General features: G+C 50.4%; 1 protein-coding gene across 1 annotated transcript; it reads left to right on the forward strand.

Moving 5' to 3' along the window:
* Window positions 1–5,205: 5,205 nt before the first annotated feature.
* NRIP2 (nuclear receptor interacting protein 2) lies at window positions 5,206–13,346 on the forward strand. The gene is made up of 6 exons (XM_032349137.1): window positions 5,206–5,724; window positions 9,488–9,640; window positions 10,715–10,797; window positions 11,132–11,253; window positions 11,471–11,523; window positions 11,862–13,346. The coding sequence occupies exons 1-6, from the start codon at window positions 5,467–5,469 to the stop codon at window positions 11,952–11,954; spliced, it is 762 nt and encodes a 253-aa protein (XP_032205028.1). The 5' UTR covers window positions 5,206–5,466; the 3' UTR covers window positions 11,955–13,346.
* The last annotated feature ends 39 nt before the right edge of the window (window positions 13,347–13,385 follow it).

A 13,385-nucleotide genomic window follows, 5' to 3' on the forward strand; every position in this document is an offset into this window, starting at 1 on the left:
AAATTCAGGTTTAAAAATGACCAGGGATGGATGTCTGGCTGGCTAATCAGAAGAGTACATGATTCTTGATCCTGGGGTTGGGCCCCACATTGGGTATAGAGAGTCCTAAAAATAAATAAACTTAAAAAAAAAAAATGACCAGGGGAGGGAAGTGAGGTAAGTTATTGGCAAAGACACAGACCACCCAGCTGAGGATACAAACTGGCCTCAGAACATTCCCTGGCATTTCTCCATCTGTTTTGTTTTGTTTTGTTTTGTTTAGAGTTAGACAAGCCTAGATTTTCTTCTTTTAAGTCAAAATATATTTAACATATGATATTAGTTCCAGATGTATTATATAGTGACTTGACAATTATATACATTAGGCAGTGCTTGTCACGATAAGTGTAGTCACCATCAGTCACCCTACAAAGTTATTACAATATTAATGATTATATTCCCTAGGCTGTAGTTTTCACCTTCATGACTTATTTATTTATTTATATTTTTAAAAGATTTTATTTATTTGACAGACAGAGATCACAAGTAGGCTGAGAGGCAGGCAGAGAGAGAGAGGTGGAAACAGGCTCCCTGCTGAGCAGAGAGCCCGATGCGGGGCTGGGTCCCAGGACCCTGGGATCATGACCCGAGCCAAAGACAGAGACTTTAACCCGCTGAGCCACTGAGATGCCCCATGACTTACTTATTTTATAGCTAGAAGCTTGTACCTCTTAATCCCCTCTACCTCCCCTCCTGCAACCATCAGTTTTTTCTCTGTACTTATGGATCTGTTTCTGCTTTTTGTTTATTCCTTTTTCTTAGATTCCACCTATAAGTGAAATCATGTGGCATTTGTCTTTCTCCATCCGAATTATTTCAACTTAGCATGATACCTTCCAGGTCCATCCATGTTGTTGCACATGGCAAGAGTTCACCCTTTGTATGGCTGAGTAGTATTCCACTGTGTGTGTGTGCGTGTGCATGCACACGTGTGTACACTACATCTTCTTTATTCATTTATGGATGGACACTTGGGTCCCTTCCATTATTTGGCTATTGTAACTGGAGCTGAAATATACAGAAGGGCATATATATCTTTTCAAATTAGTGTTTTCATTTTCTGTAGGTAAATACCTAAAAGTAGAATTACTGGATCATCGGATAGCTCTAGCTTTAGTTTTCTGAGGAATCTCCATGCTGTTTCCAGAGTGGCTGCACCAGTTTGCGTTCCCACCAACTGTGCAAGCGGGTTCCCCTTTCTCTGCATCCTTGCCAGCACCTCACCAGCACTCTGTTCTCACTGGTCTGAGGTAGTATCTCATTGTGATTTTGATTTGTGTTTCCCTGATGATGAGTGATGTTGAGCATCTTTTCATGTGTCTGTTGGCCATGTATGCCTTGTATGTCTTCTTTGGGAAAATGCCTATTCAGGTTCTCTGCTCAAATCAGATTATTGGGGGGGGTTTGGTATTGAGTTGTGTGAGTTCTTTATATATTCTGAATATTAGCCCCTTACCAGATATATCACTTAAAAATATCTTCTCCCATTCAGTAGATTGCCTTTTTGTTTTCTGATGGTTTCCTTTGCTGTGTGGAAGCTCTTTATTTTGCTGTAGTCACAATTGTTTATTTTTGCTTTTGTTTCCCTTGCCTTTGGAGTCAGATCCACAAAAGTGTTGCTAAGGTCAATGTCCATGAGTTTACTGCCTATATTTTCTTCTAGAATTTTTATGATTTCAGGTCTTACATTTATGTTTTTAATTCATTTTGAGTTTATGTTTGTGTCTGATAAAAGAAAGTGGTCCAATTTCATTCTTTTGCATGTTGCTGTCCAGTTTTCCCAACACCATTTGCTTAAGAGATTGCTTTTCCCCATTGTTCTTGTTTCCTTTGTCGTAGATTAACTGACTATATAAGCATGGGTTTATTCTCTTTCTTCTGTTCCATTGATTTACGTGCCTGTTTTTGTGCCAGCACCATACTGTTTTGGTTACTACAGCTTTGTATATAACTTGAAATTTAGAATTGTGATGCCTCCAGGTTTGCCTTTCTTTTAAGCTTGCTTTGGTTACTCAGCTTCTTCTGTGGTTCCACACCAATTTTAGGTTGTTTGTTCTAGTTCTGTGAAAAACACTACCGGTGTTTTGATACGGATTGCACTGAATGAGTAGACTGCATGGGGCACATCTTCTTATCAAGGCGAGCTCTTTAACTCCCGAGAAAGAAGAACTCACAGTTTTGCATTGCCAGAACATTCCCATTCTCCCTACAATTTGGGGAAAGAACAAATTTGCAAGGGAAGAAACCAAGGATCACAAAAAGGCAAAAGACCTTTTCCTTAGTCCCACTCCAAGATGGTGAGATAGATAGTGAATAGAGAGCGTTAGTTTGGGTCACAGAACCCAGAGGCCAACTTGACTATTTTGCAGCTCCATTCCAGAGAATGGCATTCCCTGAGCACCAGTGCTTCCCAGTGCCAGGCAACAAAGGCCTTGTCAGAGCAGCTGGAGATGAGGTGATGCAGTCCCCAACCTCACCCCATTCAAAATGCAAACTTCCAAGTCTCTGTTCTACACCAAAGTATGTTCATGCTTCCCTGGGGTTCTGTCTGCAGATGGAAGTGGACCAAAGAGTTTGGAGGCATCTCATCCACGTTGTGCCTGGCCCGAGGCAACTTTGCTAAGTGCTCGGGAATCATCTCATTCTTGTTCCTTAATAGCATTATTCTTCGAAAAAATGAATTAATCACAACCTCTTGAAGCTGTTGAAGTATTTTCAAACCTAAGGAACAAACTGCCAAAAACAAAGTTGATACTAGAAGGAGATGCCTTTCAGTATTGGGCCCATCCTGTGCTGTAGCATGGAGGCCACTCCCTGATCTATCAGTGTATACAGTTGCATGATGGATCTTGAGCAAGACTTGGGAGACAGAACACAAGGGTCTGATTCCTGGCTCTGCCATGCAGTAACTGACCGTTAGGTGAGAGTTCTAAGTCTTGGTACATTAGCTTCCCAGGACTGCCATAATAAGTACCACTAACCAGATGGCTTGAACCACAGGAATGTATTGTCTCACAGTTCTGGAGGCTGGAAGTCCAAGATCAAGGTGTCAGCAAGGTTGGTTCTTTCTGAAGATGCTGAAAAAGGATCTGGCCAGGCCCTCCTTCTCCTAGCTTCTGGTGGATACTGGCAATCTTTGTCATCTTTGTCATCCTTTGGCTTACACAGCATGCATTCTCAGCCTTCATGTTTATGTGGCGTTCTTCCTGTGTGCACCTCTGTGCCCAAATTTTTCCTTTCAGTAAGGACACAGTCATATTGGATTAGGGCCAACCCTAGTGACCTCATGTTAACTTGATTCTCTCTTTAAAGACCCTATCTCCTAGTAAGGGTACATTCTGAAGTGCTGCGAGTTGGGACTTTCATGTACAAATTTGTGGGGGTCACAATTTGACCCATAACACTTAGCTACTTCTCTTGTCTAGAAACAGGGATCACAATGCAATTCTTCCTCATATAATTGTCATGGCTGGGAGAATGCCTCACACAGGGTAGGTCTGCAGGAGGCCGTTGGAAATCTCATCTGTCTGAATGTGTGTGTACGTCTTGGTGATATCTGGGTTAGACTGAGCCCCTAGGGAGCAGGGCTCAATTGGAGTTCCCATCCTGTACGTGTCCAACACATGTGAGCAGATGTTTGACCCAGTGCATTTTGATGATGGTGAAGATAAAAGACTGATGAGAAAAATCTGATGACAGATGAGCCAGGGCTGAAAAAGGTTTGATTCCAAGGGCTGGGGAGGAAGTGGAGGGCGAGGAACCCCTGAACACTGATAACTGGAGTGCACACTGATATAAATACTCTGGAGGGTAAGTTGGCACTATGCTAATGGGGGAGAAGCTGTGTATCTGATGCCCAGCCATTCCACACCCAGGTATGTACTCTAGAGAAATGTTCACACCTGTGCCCAGGAGGTATGTGTAAAAGTGTTCATAGTATTGTGAACGTGAATAAATGCGATAAAGAAAAAATATATTCTTAGTACCATTGTTTGTAAGTGAAAAATGACCTAAGGGGCACCTGGCTGGCTCAGTCAGTAGAGCACGTGACTCTTGATCTCAGGGTCATGAGTTCAAGCCTCACGCTGGGCATGGAGCCTACTTAAAACAAAAACAAAATCTAACAAAAAATAACCTAAATTTCCTAAACGTGATGTATTCACAGAGGAATAACATACAGCAGTTAAAGAGAATTAATAAGGCAATACATATCTCATGGATGAATCCCTCTAATAAATTTAAATAAATATTTAAATATAAATACATAAGTAAATATAAATCTGAATAAATATTGAGCAAAAAAAAAAAGAAGAAGAAGAAATTGCAGAAGGATATATGCAATGGATCAGGCAAAGCTCAATGATGTGTTTGTTAGGATACATATATACGCATGTGCATAAAGAGAAAAAGGACAAGGCTGGGAATGGTGAAACACCAGACTGAGGAAGAGAGTTCATCTGGGGAGAACAGGTGCCGGGGGTGCTTCAACTAGAGTCCTAATAGTTCGGTTATTTTTTTCACCAAGGTGGCCAGTAAAAGGTATCGGTTATCCCTGACAACTTTCTGAGTGTTTGAATTACAATGCTTCTTAAAGAACCAGGACTCAATCAGCCTTGCCTAAAGAGGAGGGGAGAAGCTGGGGCCCCGCTTGTGGGGAGATTCAGAGCAGCTCTTGCCAGCCCTGCCCCCCAGAATTCTGGACTCCAGAGTACCCAGAACCCTAGTACATTGGACACCTGCTACACTGAGAGGTTGAGACCCAGAAAGGGGAAGCCTCTCCTGTTGACAGGGAGGAGAGGAGGGAAGGACATTCTGAGGCTGCCCCTCTCTGTTCTGAACCTAGTTATTGGCCCACACACCCCCCCCTCCAAACAGCAAAGAAGCCCAGGGGAGAAAGCAGTGGGGCAGCCCCAGGAGAGGGGAGGGCACATGCACGTGGGCACATGTGCCTCCATCCCACGCACGCACCAAGCATGCAGGCTGACCCCCCCCCCACACACACACCTACATGCACTGGTTTTCAGACAAGCTGGCACGGACACCCTGACAGTTTACAACACTCTTACACCCCCTCGCGCTTGCAGGAATGCACGCGCGCACACATACAACACACACACACACACACACACACACACACACACACACACAAACACTCCATCAGGACCCCAGAGTTGGCTGTGCTGTGGAGCCTGCCACCTGCAGGCCCTGCCAACCCCCCCCCCCCCCATCTCTGGGAGCGCTGGGTTTTTCCAGCCGGAGCCTCACTCCCTCTACTGCAATCTCTGGAAATTGGTGTCTGGCGCCGCCGCTCCTGCCCATTATTTATTGATTTCCTCTGCCCCCGGGGAGACCCTCCTCTCAGGAGAGCTGCAGCCCCGGGAGCTGGGGCAGGCGGGAAGCAAGGCTGGGCCACAGGAGGCAGAGGGGATGGAGGGAAGGACGGCTCGGCAGCCCCCACCCTGCTCATCAAACTCGCCGAGCCCCGCAGGGGCCATAAGCACCGGGCAGGAGGCCAGGAGAGAGGAGGGAGACTCCAGGAGGAGAGGACAGGAGGCAGCGCTGGGGGACCGAGCCCCCCTGAGCCAGCAGCGCCGGCTCAGACAGGCCACCCAGTTCCTGCACAAGGACTCTGCCGACCTGCTCCCCCTGGACAGCCTCAAGAGGCTCGGCACTTCCAAGGACTTGGTGAGGCAGCCCTCTCCCCCACCCTTCCTCTTCACCTCCCTCTGTCCTGGGGAAGCGGGTGGAGGGCTGGAAAGGACAGTCCCTAAGCCTTCAGATCCCCTCTCCCTTGCTGAGAATGGGGCAGAGCTAGTCCCAGCTAGAGGGGCTCCACTCTGACCGTTCTCAGACTCTTCACTGGGGATGTTCCCACGGCTTGGGGGCTCCGGGAGACCCTGCTGGCATTGCTCAGCTTCTCCCAAATAGTCCAAGATTTATCCTGGGGTGATGAGGAGCTGTGCTATTTAGGAAAAGAGGCTTGCAAGGACACAGGAACCTTCTGGAGCACTCATTTGCTGCTGGAAGGGCCTGGAGGCCTGGCTGGTTCAGGGCTGTGGTTTCTGTCCTATCCCAAAACAACAGATTCTCTCCTACCAGCTCTGGCCATTCACTGGGCTTTTCCCTGCACAATGGAAGCAGTAAGGGCCTCTGTCCTTTCCTAAGCCCCAGGGTTTTGTATGGCTCTTGGCTGGGCCACTGGCCTCCTGAGTACCCTCTCACTCCCTTGTAGGGAAACAGGCCCCTCCGGGCTCTTTTCCTTCCATCTCCATGCAGCAGCTATGGCCTTCAGAGGGGAGGGGGCATGTGGAGGGTGTGTGTGTAACAATGAGGAGGTGAGCGGGCCAGGGGACAGCTGCCTACACTCATGTCCCTCTGGGACAGTGGTGAAGACCGTGGGCTTTGGAGCCAGGCAGGCTGCTTGGGTTCAGATCCTGGCTCTGCCACTTCCTACCTTGGATAGGTTGCTTAATGGCTCTGAGCTTGCTTCTTCATCTGCTAAACGAGAACCAAATTAGTAGTATCTCCCTCATTGGGTTGCTGTGGGAGTCGCATATAACGAGCTTCGAAGAGTGCCTGGAGAATAGAAATTGCTATCAAAGGTCTAATTTGTATTGTTCCTCCAGCTCCTACTCCATTTAGCTTAATAGAGAAAATAAGCTCAAAGAAAGGAAGGCTTCCAAGCCCTTGTAACCTCACCCAGTTCCTCGTCAGAGGATCTGAAATGAGGCCTGTCCTACAACCTGAGAGCACAAAGTCAACCCCAGGGGTCTCAGCCCAGCGTTAGCCAGGAGGCTAACGTAGCCCCTCATTCCCTTTCCTGACCTAGCCCTACCAGATTCCTCCTAGACGAACGGTCCCCCTCCAGGAACCCAGCCGAGAGGCCAACCGATTCCCATCTGATTCCCAGCAGCTCCCAGAGAGGAAAGGTGACCAGACCAAGATCTCAGTTCAGGGAACTTCAGAGCTGCTCCCTCCTGGCGGACATGGCGAGCACAGCTGAGAAATAGGGAGAAAGAGGGCAAAGGGGGAGCTGGTCCTTTGGCTCCCGGTGGCTAGGACCTCAAAGTCTCTATGGTTTGGAGACCATCCTACAAATTTCTGGCCCTGGAGAAGAGGCTTTATTAACACTACCATCCCAGAATGGCTGGGTCCTGAGATCTGCCTCGGGACCTCCCGGATTGATCTCAAGCAGTTTCGTTGTGTGGCTTTGGGAGTGAAGACATGGCAGCCTGGGAGGACCCCACTGTCTCCCTCCCTAGGATAACTCTGGAGCAAACTGCACAGCACTGGGGAGCCTGAAGCCTGTACTCCTAGTGGGAAAGGCGGGAGGAGAGCTGGGAACGGCAAGGCTGCTCTTTCTGGCCAGTCCCAGGGTTCACTGCCCTTTTCCCAGAGCTGGGTCTCCTGCTGGCAGCCTTGTTGGCAGGAGCAGCTGGCCTCAAGTGCCTCATTAAACCAAGGGCAGAGAAACAGTCCCAGGTTCCCAAGAAGTGAGGACAGGTGGAGAAGCACGTGTGCAGCCTGGACAGAAACAGTCATTCTTCAACAAACATTTACTGAGTGCCTACTATATGTAAAGCTAAGCCTTGGGATACAAAGACCTGACCTCACAGGCTCTCCAGGCTAATGGGGGAATTAAAATCCACAAATTCCATCTGTGAGAAGCATGACAAAGGGAGCTAAGGGAAGGGGTGCTGGGCTGAGCCCAGTGTGCAGAATAAAGAGTTCAAAGAAGGGGCGCCTGGGTGGCTCAGTGGGTTAAAGCCTCTGCCTTCCGCTCAGGTCATGATCCCAGGGTCCTGGGATGGAGCCCCGTGCATCAGGCTCTCTGCTCAGCAGGGAGCCTGCTTCCTCCTCTTTCTCTGCCTGCTTCTCTACCTACTTGTACTCTCTGTCTGTCAAATAAATAAATAAAATCTTTAAAAAAAAAAAAAGAGTACAAAGAAGTCAGAGAGGGCTTCCTGGAGGAGGCAAACCGCACATTAATTACAGGATATGTATGGAATTTCAGACTTAGATACAAACCTCTCTCCCAAATAAAGAGTAGTTCTGAAAAAGTATGTGGAACCAGTTATCCAGGCTGGCTCAGAAAAAGAGGACAAAGAGGAGTCTCGGGGTGTGGGGGTGCTGAGCAGGAGCCAAGGTGTGGAGGCAAACAGCAGCGTGCTGTGAGCAGTACAAACAGGGGCATGGGGGCAGCAGATGTGCCGAGTGGGGGATGAGGCTAAAGACCAAGCAGTGGCCAGGTCCCCTGGGCTGTGCATCACCTTAGAAAGTTTGGGCTTGGGGCGCCTGGGTGGCTCAGTAGGTTAAGCCTCTGCCTTCGGCTCAGGTCATGATCTCAGGGTCCTGGGATCGAGCCCTACCCCGGGCTCTCTGCTCAGTGGGGAGCCTGCTTCCCCCTCTCTCTCTGCCTGCCTCTCTGCCTACTTGTAATCTCTGTCAAATAAATAAAATCTTTAAAAAAGAAAAAAAGAAAGTTTGGGCTTTATCACGTAAGCGACAAGATGCGGCTGTGCTTTGATCGATTTTAAACAGGAGTAACAGAGTTAGTTTTGTTTCACTTTGGAGCTCCTCAGATTTCGACTTATATGCACAAATCTTCAGGGCATCTTGTTAAAAGGAAGCTTCTGATTCAGTTAAGTCTCGCTTCCAAGTGACATTAAGGCTACCGATCTGAGAATCACACTCTGAATCGTGAGGGTTTTAGATTCATCACTGGCCTTGAGCAGGTGTATGTGGGAGGAAACAGTACTGGAGGCAGTTTCTTGGGAATTTAGGGAGGGTGGTCTGGTGACCCAGACAGCTGGGGTGAGGCTTGAACAAAACCAGTAAGACAAAGCAGGGGTGGACTGGATAAATACAGAAGACAAAGCTGACGGAACTTAGGAAGTGAAGTGACCAGACAGAGTAAAGGTGGTTTCAGGTGGGGGAGAGTTCAAGCATCTTAGTTTTGAGGATGTGACTTCTTTTGTTTTCTGTTGTTGTTACTGATTTTTTTTTTTTTTTTCATCACATCACCAACCCTGGGATCTGCAGTACACGGAAGGGTGAGGTCAAAGGGGTAACAGAAAAAAAGTAAAAAATAATGTTCTAGACCGGCGATAAAAGCTCCCCAATCATACTAGTTTCTGAGACGTCCTGTCACCTATAGGTCAGTCTAATCTAAAATGGACTGTTCTCCTGTTCCCATTTCTTCATTGCTGAGCCATCCCCTGGGGTCCCCCGAAACTGGCATGATGTGATCTTGGGGTTGAGTCTGCTATAACGCTCTGACTGCTGGGATCCTTGGGTATGCTCCTGCTGGTTCCTTACTCTAGTGAGATGCAGGACTGGGGTGGGGTTGGGAGGGGGGACATTGTGATGACTCCCAGGTGGGAGAAATGAGTGGCCTGGATACTTGGGTTTAGACCCGTCTGCCTTCTTTATTTTGGGACGGAGCCAGCAGCCGCATAGCGTGATCCAGAGACGCCTGGTGGAAGGCAACCAGAGTCGGCTTCAGGGGGAGTCTCCCCTGGTGCAGGCCCAGATTCACGGCCAGGAGAGCAGGAGGAAGACCAGCAAGACAGAGACTCTGGCTCTTCTGGTCAACTGCAAGGTGAGAAGGCCCCCCCAACCCACCACGGCACAGGCTTTCATGAACAGTCCTGCCTGGGACTGGCTCACTTCTGCCAGCCCCCTTTCTCCCCTGGGCGGTGGGAGAGGAGGGAGGGAGAAAAGGCACCTCTCTCCGTGGCGTGGACCAAAAAATGGAATCCTGTACATTCTTTACTCTCTGCCTCTTCTCTCCGTGCTGTTCCACCTGTCATGGTCATTCCTCCTTCCTTTTATCAAATATAATCTTCGAATGTGAATGTGTAAATGCTCTTCAATGTCTTGTATGTCCATGGACCACCGTGCATGTAGGCAGCCTGCAACCCCACCCCCAACCTACACACTCAGAAAAAGCTCGTGTGTTCCAAGGTGACAGCCTCATATGGTCCCTCCTTCTTGAAACCCTCTCTGACTTCCCCAGGAGGAAACAGCCTCTCCTCCCTCTTGTCTAGGGCACTTCACACCCTGTCCTTTCGTAGACCTTAACACTCGCTAGTGTGCACTAGTTACTGACACTTCCCTCACGCGCAAGCTCAGCATTTACCCCTGTGCCTCCCAGCCACAAATCTCACACACAGCAGGTGCTCAACAGACATCTGGGATGAGAAAATTACGTGCATTTGGGGTATCCAATCGTCACCCTATATGTCTGTGTATATCCAGAAGAAAGCGAACCAGTCTTCGTTTCCGTGGTAAGCTTGGCGCTTACCCACATCTGAAGTTCCCCGCAGGGCGGCCTGGTCTCACCCCCTCCTCTATGCCTCATCCAGACTTCTCTAAGCCAGGCCCTCAGCTTCCCAAGAATTCCTCTCCATGAGCAGATCTCCATTTCTGGCCAAGTCATTCCCAAGAGTATGGACTCACCACGGGCAGCTCTACTTCCTTTTTTGATTCCTTCCTCTAAGAGCTGGTGTGGCCTCAACTGGACAAGTGCCATAAAAATCACTTGGAAAGATTCAGTTCTTTCCTTTCACTCGTTTCGGAGAGGGAATCATCCAAGGCTGGGAAAGGTGAAGGATCCAAGCCCGATCCATTTTCCCGGGGGGCTCATGGAGTCTCCCATGACCCTCTTTCTCAGTGTCGAGACCAGGAGCTTCGGGTGGCCGTGGACACAGGCACCCACCACAACCAGATCTCTGCTGGATGCCTCAGCCGCCTGGGGTAAGGGCCCAGCCCGAAAGAATGAATGGTGGAAAAAATTCAAAAAATATTCTGAAATGACATAGTAGTAGTTGTATGACTCTATGATACACTAAAAACCACTGCATTTATAAAAGGGTGACTTTTAGGGTATATCTAGTATATATCAAGAAAGCTGTAGTTAAAAAATGAGGGGGGCTCTGATAGCAAAGACAAGGATTTTGACCCCACATGGGGCCAGGTTATTGGATGAGAACCCCAGTGTGGTGGGGAGGGGTATCAGCTGACTAAGGGGCTGGAGCTGGGGCTGGGGCTGGGGGCTGTGGGGGCCATAACCTTTGCTTCCTAATCACAGGTTAGGGAAGAAGGTCCTCAAAGCCCCGGGTGGGGGCCTGGCACCTGGGCCCCCCACCCAGGTGGAGCAGCTAGAGCTACAGCTGGGCCAGGAGACAGTGGCCTGCTCGGCCCAGGTGGTGGGTGAGTCCTCCCTTCATTCCCAGCCCTCTTCGTCCTCTCCCACCTTCCTCTCCCGGCTGGGGCAAAGGCTGGCACCCTACGGGGTGTCCCCAGTCCCTGGGTCTGGATCTTCAGACCTGCGGGAGGGGGAGGGCAGACAGCAGGGAGCATTGACAGGAGGGCACCAGGACCGCTGGGGGCCCCTCCAGCCTCTTCTGTTTTCAAACGATTCCGGCAGACGTGGAGAGTCCCGAGTTCTGTCTTGGACTACAGACTCTACTTTCTCTCAAGGTAAGGAGGATGCTAGCGCTTGACCCGCACTTGGGGGCCTCACCCAGAGGGCTGGGAAAAGGAGGTTAAAAGGCACAGGTGTGGTCAGCTTCTGATGAGGAAGACCTGGAGATGTCGTGATTTCACCTTTGCTTCCTTAGAGGTTTCTCATTTGCCCACAAGCAAAAAATAAGAACCAGATCCCACTGCCCACCCAACCCCCACCCCCAGCCCAGGGCTCCAGGCGAATGGAAGCCAGGGGGAAGAGCAAGGAGTAGGGGGAGCCTGTGGGAAGTGGGAGGGCCCCCGAGAGGGGCTCCCCGCTGAGAGACGCTTGTGTCCCCTCCCTGTCCCCACAGTGCTGCATAGACCTGGATCGTGGAGTACTACGTCTGAGAGCCCCCTTCCCAGAGCTGCCCTTCCTGCCTCTGTACCAAGAGCCTGGCCAGTGACTGCTGAACCAGTCTGTCCCCAAGGGGAAGGACCTTGCCTTGGGGAATTGCTGGATGGAGGAATGGGGCATCACTACAGCCAAGTAGCTGGGGATGACTGAGTCTGTCCCTCCTGTCGCCACCCTGTTCCCTGCCGCGCCGTTTCCCTCGGTCGACCACATTCCTCTCTGCTTCTCAGCCACTGCCCAATCCTCCAGGAGTCTTCCAGAGAGAGGGCCCATGACCTCAGGGGCCTGGCTTCTCTCTCCCTGTTCTCCTCCAAGTCAGGACTGCAGAAAAGGACGTTAAGCATGGCGTGGTGGGAACTGGCCCAAGTCAAAGGCCGCAGCCTGCACCACCCTTCCCCTGTTCCCCGCCGTCCACGCTTCCCACCCCTCAGTGGCCTTCACTCCTGATCCTGCCCACCTCGGCTTCAGGGGCTCATTACCTCTCCCAGCTAGACTGCCGCACCTCACCCGGGGTCCTGTCCCTGCTGACGCCCACCTTTCTGATTCCGCACATGACTGCTAACAGGGCAAGCGAGTACTCCGGTACACCACAAGGTGAGGACGGCCAGGCTGGGGGCTTCCTTAGTTACCTTTTCTGGGGTTGCCAACGTCTGAAGTCAGTAATCGCCCCGTGCGAGACCTCGGACGGACCTCCACTACTTCCCCCCCGCAGATCTCCTCCTCCTCCCCTCGCTTTTTTACACATCGGGACCCTGAACTCTGGGGGGTGGGGCGGAGGGGCCCTGTCAGGAACTGCCCCACAAGGTGGAAAGGAGGGCAGGTGCTCAGTCCTCAGTCTCCACCTAACCAGGATTCCTTCTTGTTTCTGGAACTGTTCACCTCGTTAGACCTCTCTGCCCCTCATCTCTGCCTCCTGGGCTTGAGCTTGTCCGATTTTGGAACCAGTGGCTTTCTAGCCACCACCAGGCTGTGACCCAAAGGGAAAAGACAAGGAGGCTTTTTGTTTTCAGTGTGAAGAGGGGAACTCAGACCTTAAGAAGCCGGACCCTTGAGTGCCTTTCGGGCTCGTTTCAGTCTCTCGGGTCATGGATTCAGGGTAGAGGAAGAGAGTGGTCTAACTAACCTCAGCTGGGAAACCAGGGTCCTTGGAGTGGAAACGCAATCTGGAGCCCGGGGTAGATCGGAGAAGCAGGCTACCACCCAGCTGCCTTCTGACCTCCGGTCGCGCCTCTCCCAGCTACGTCCCCTGCCCTCAGAAGCAGCAGAGGGGGCACATGTGTGATAAGGATCCCCTCAGGCCTCCTGCCCCGCCCCATCACCTCTGCTTTCCTGGCGCTGCCTTTTCTCTTCTGCCTCTTGCTGCTTCTATAATTGCAGACCCCGGGCCCAGGGGCTGGCCTTCAGCTCAGCTGCTTGTCCATTTGAATAAACACCTGTTTCTCTATGCCGGTCTCCTTCTCTGGACTTCCTCCATGTTGATCAG

This window comes from Mustela erminea, chromosome 6 (genome assembly GCF_009829155.1).
Source record: "Mustela erminea isolate mMusErm1 chromosome 6, mMusErm1.Pri, whole genome shotgun sequence".
Classification (NCBI taxonomy): Eukaryota; Metazoa; Chordata; class Mammalia; order Carnivora; family Mustelidae; genus Mustela; species Mustela erminea.

Excerpts from the sequence above, each read along its gene's own strand:
- NRIP2 (XM_032349137.1), top strand. The coding sequence starts at position 5,467 with ATGGAGGGAAGGACGGCTCGGCAGCCCCCACCCTGCTCATCAAACTCG. Across the intron at positions 5,725-9,487 it reads TCGGCACTTCCAAGGACTTG|CAGCCGCATAGCGTGATCCA; the intron begins GTGAGGCAGCCC and ends GGACGGAGCCAG. Across the intron at positions 10,798-11,131 it reads GGATGCCTCAGCCGCCTGGG|GTTAGGGAAGAAGGTCCTCA; the intron begins GTAAGGGCCCAG and ends TCCTAATCACAG.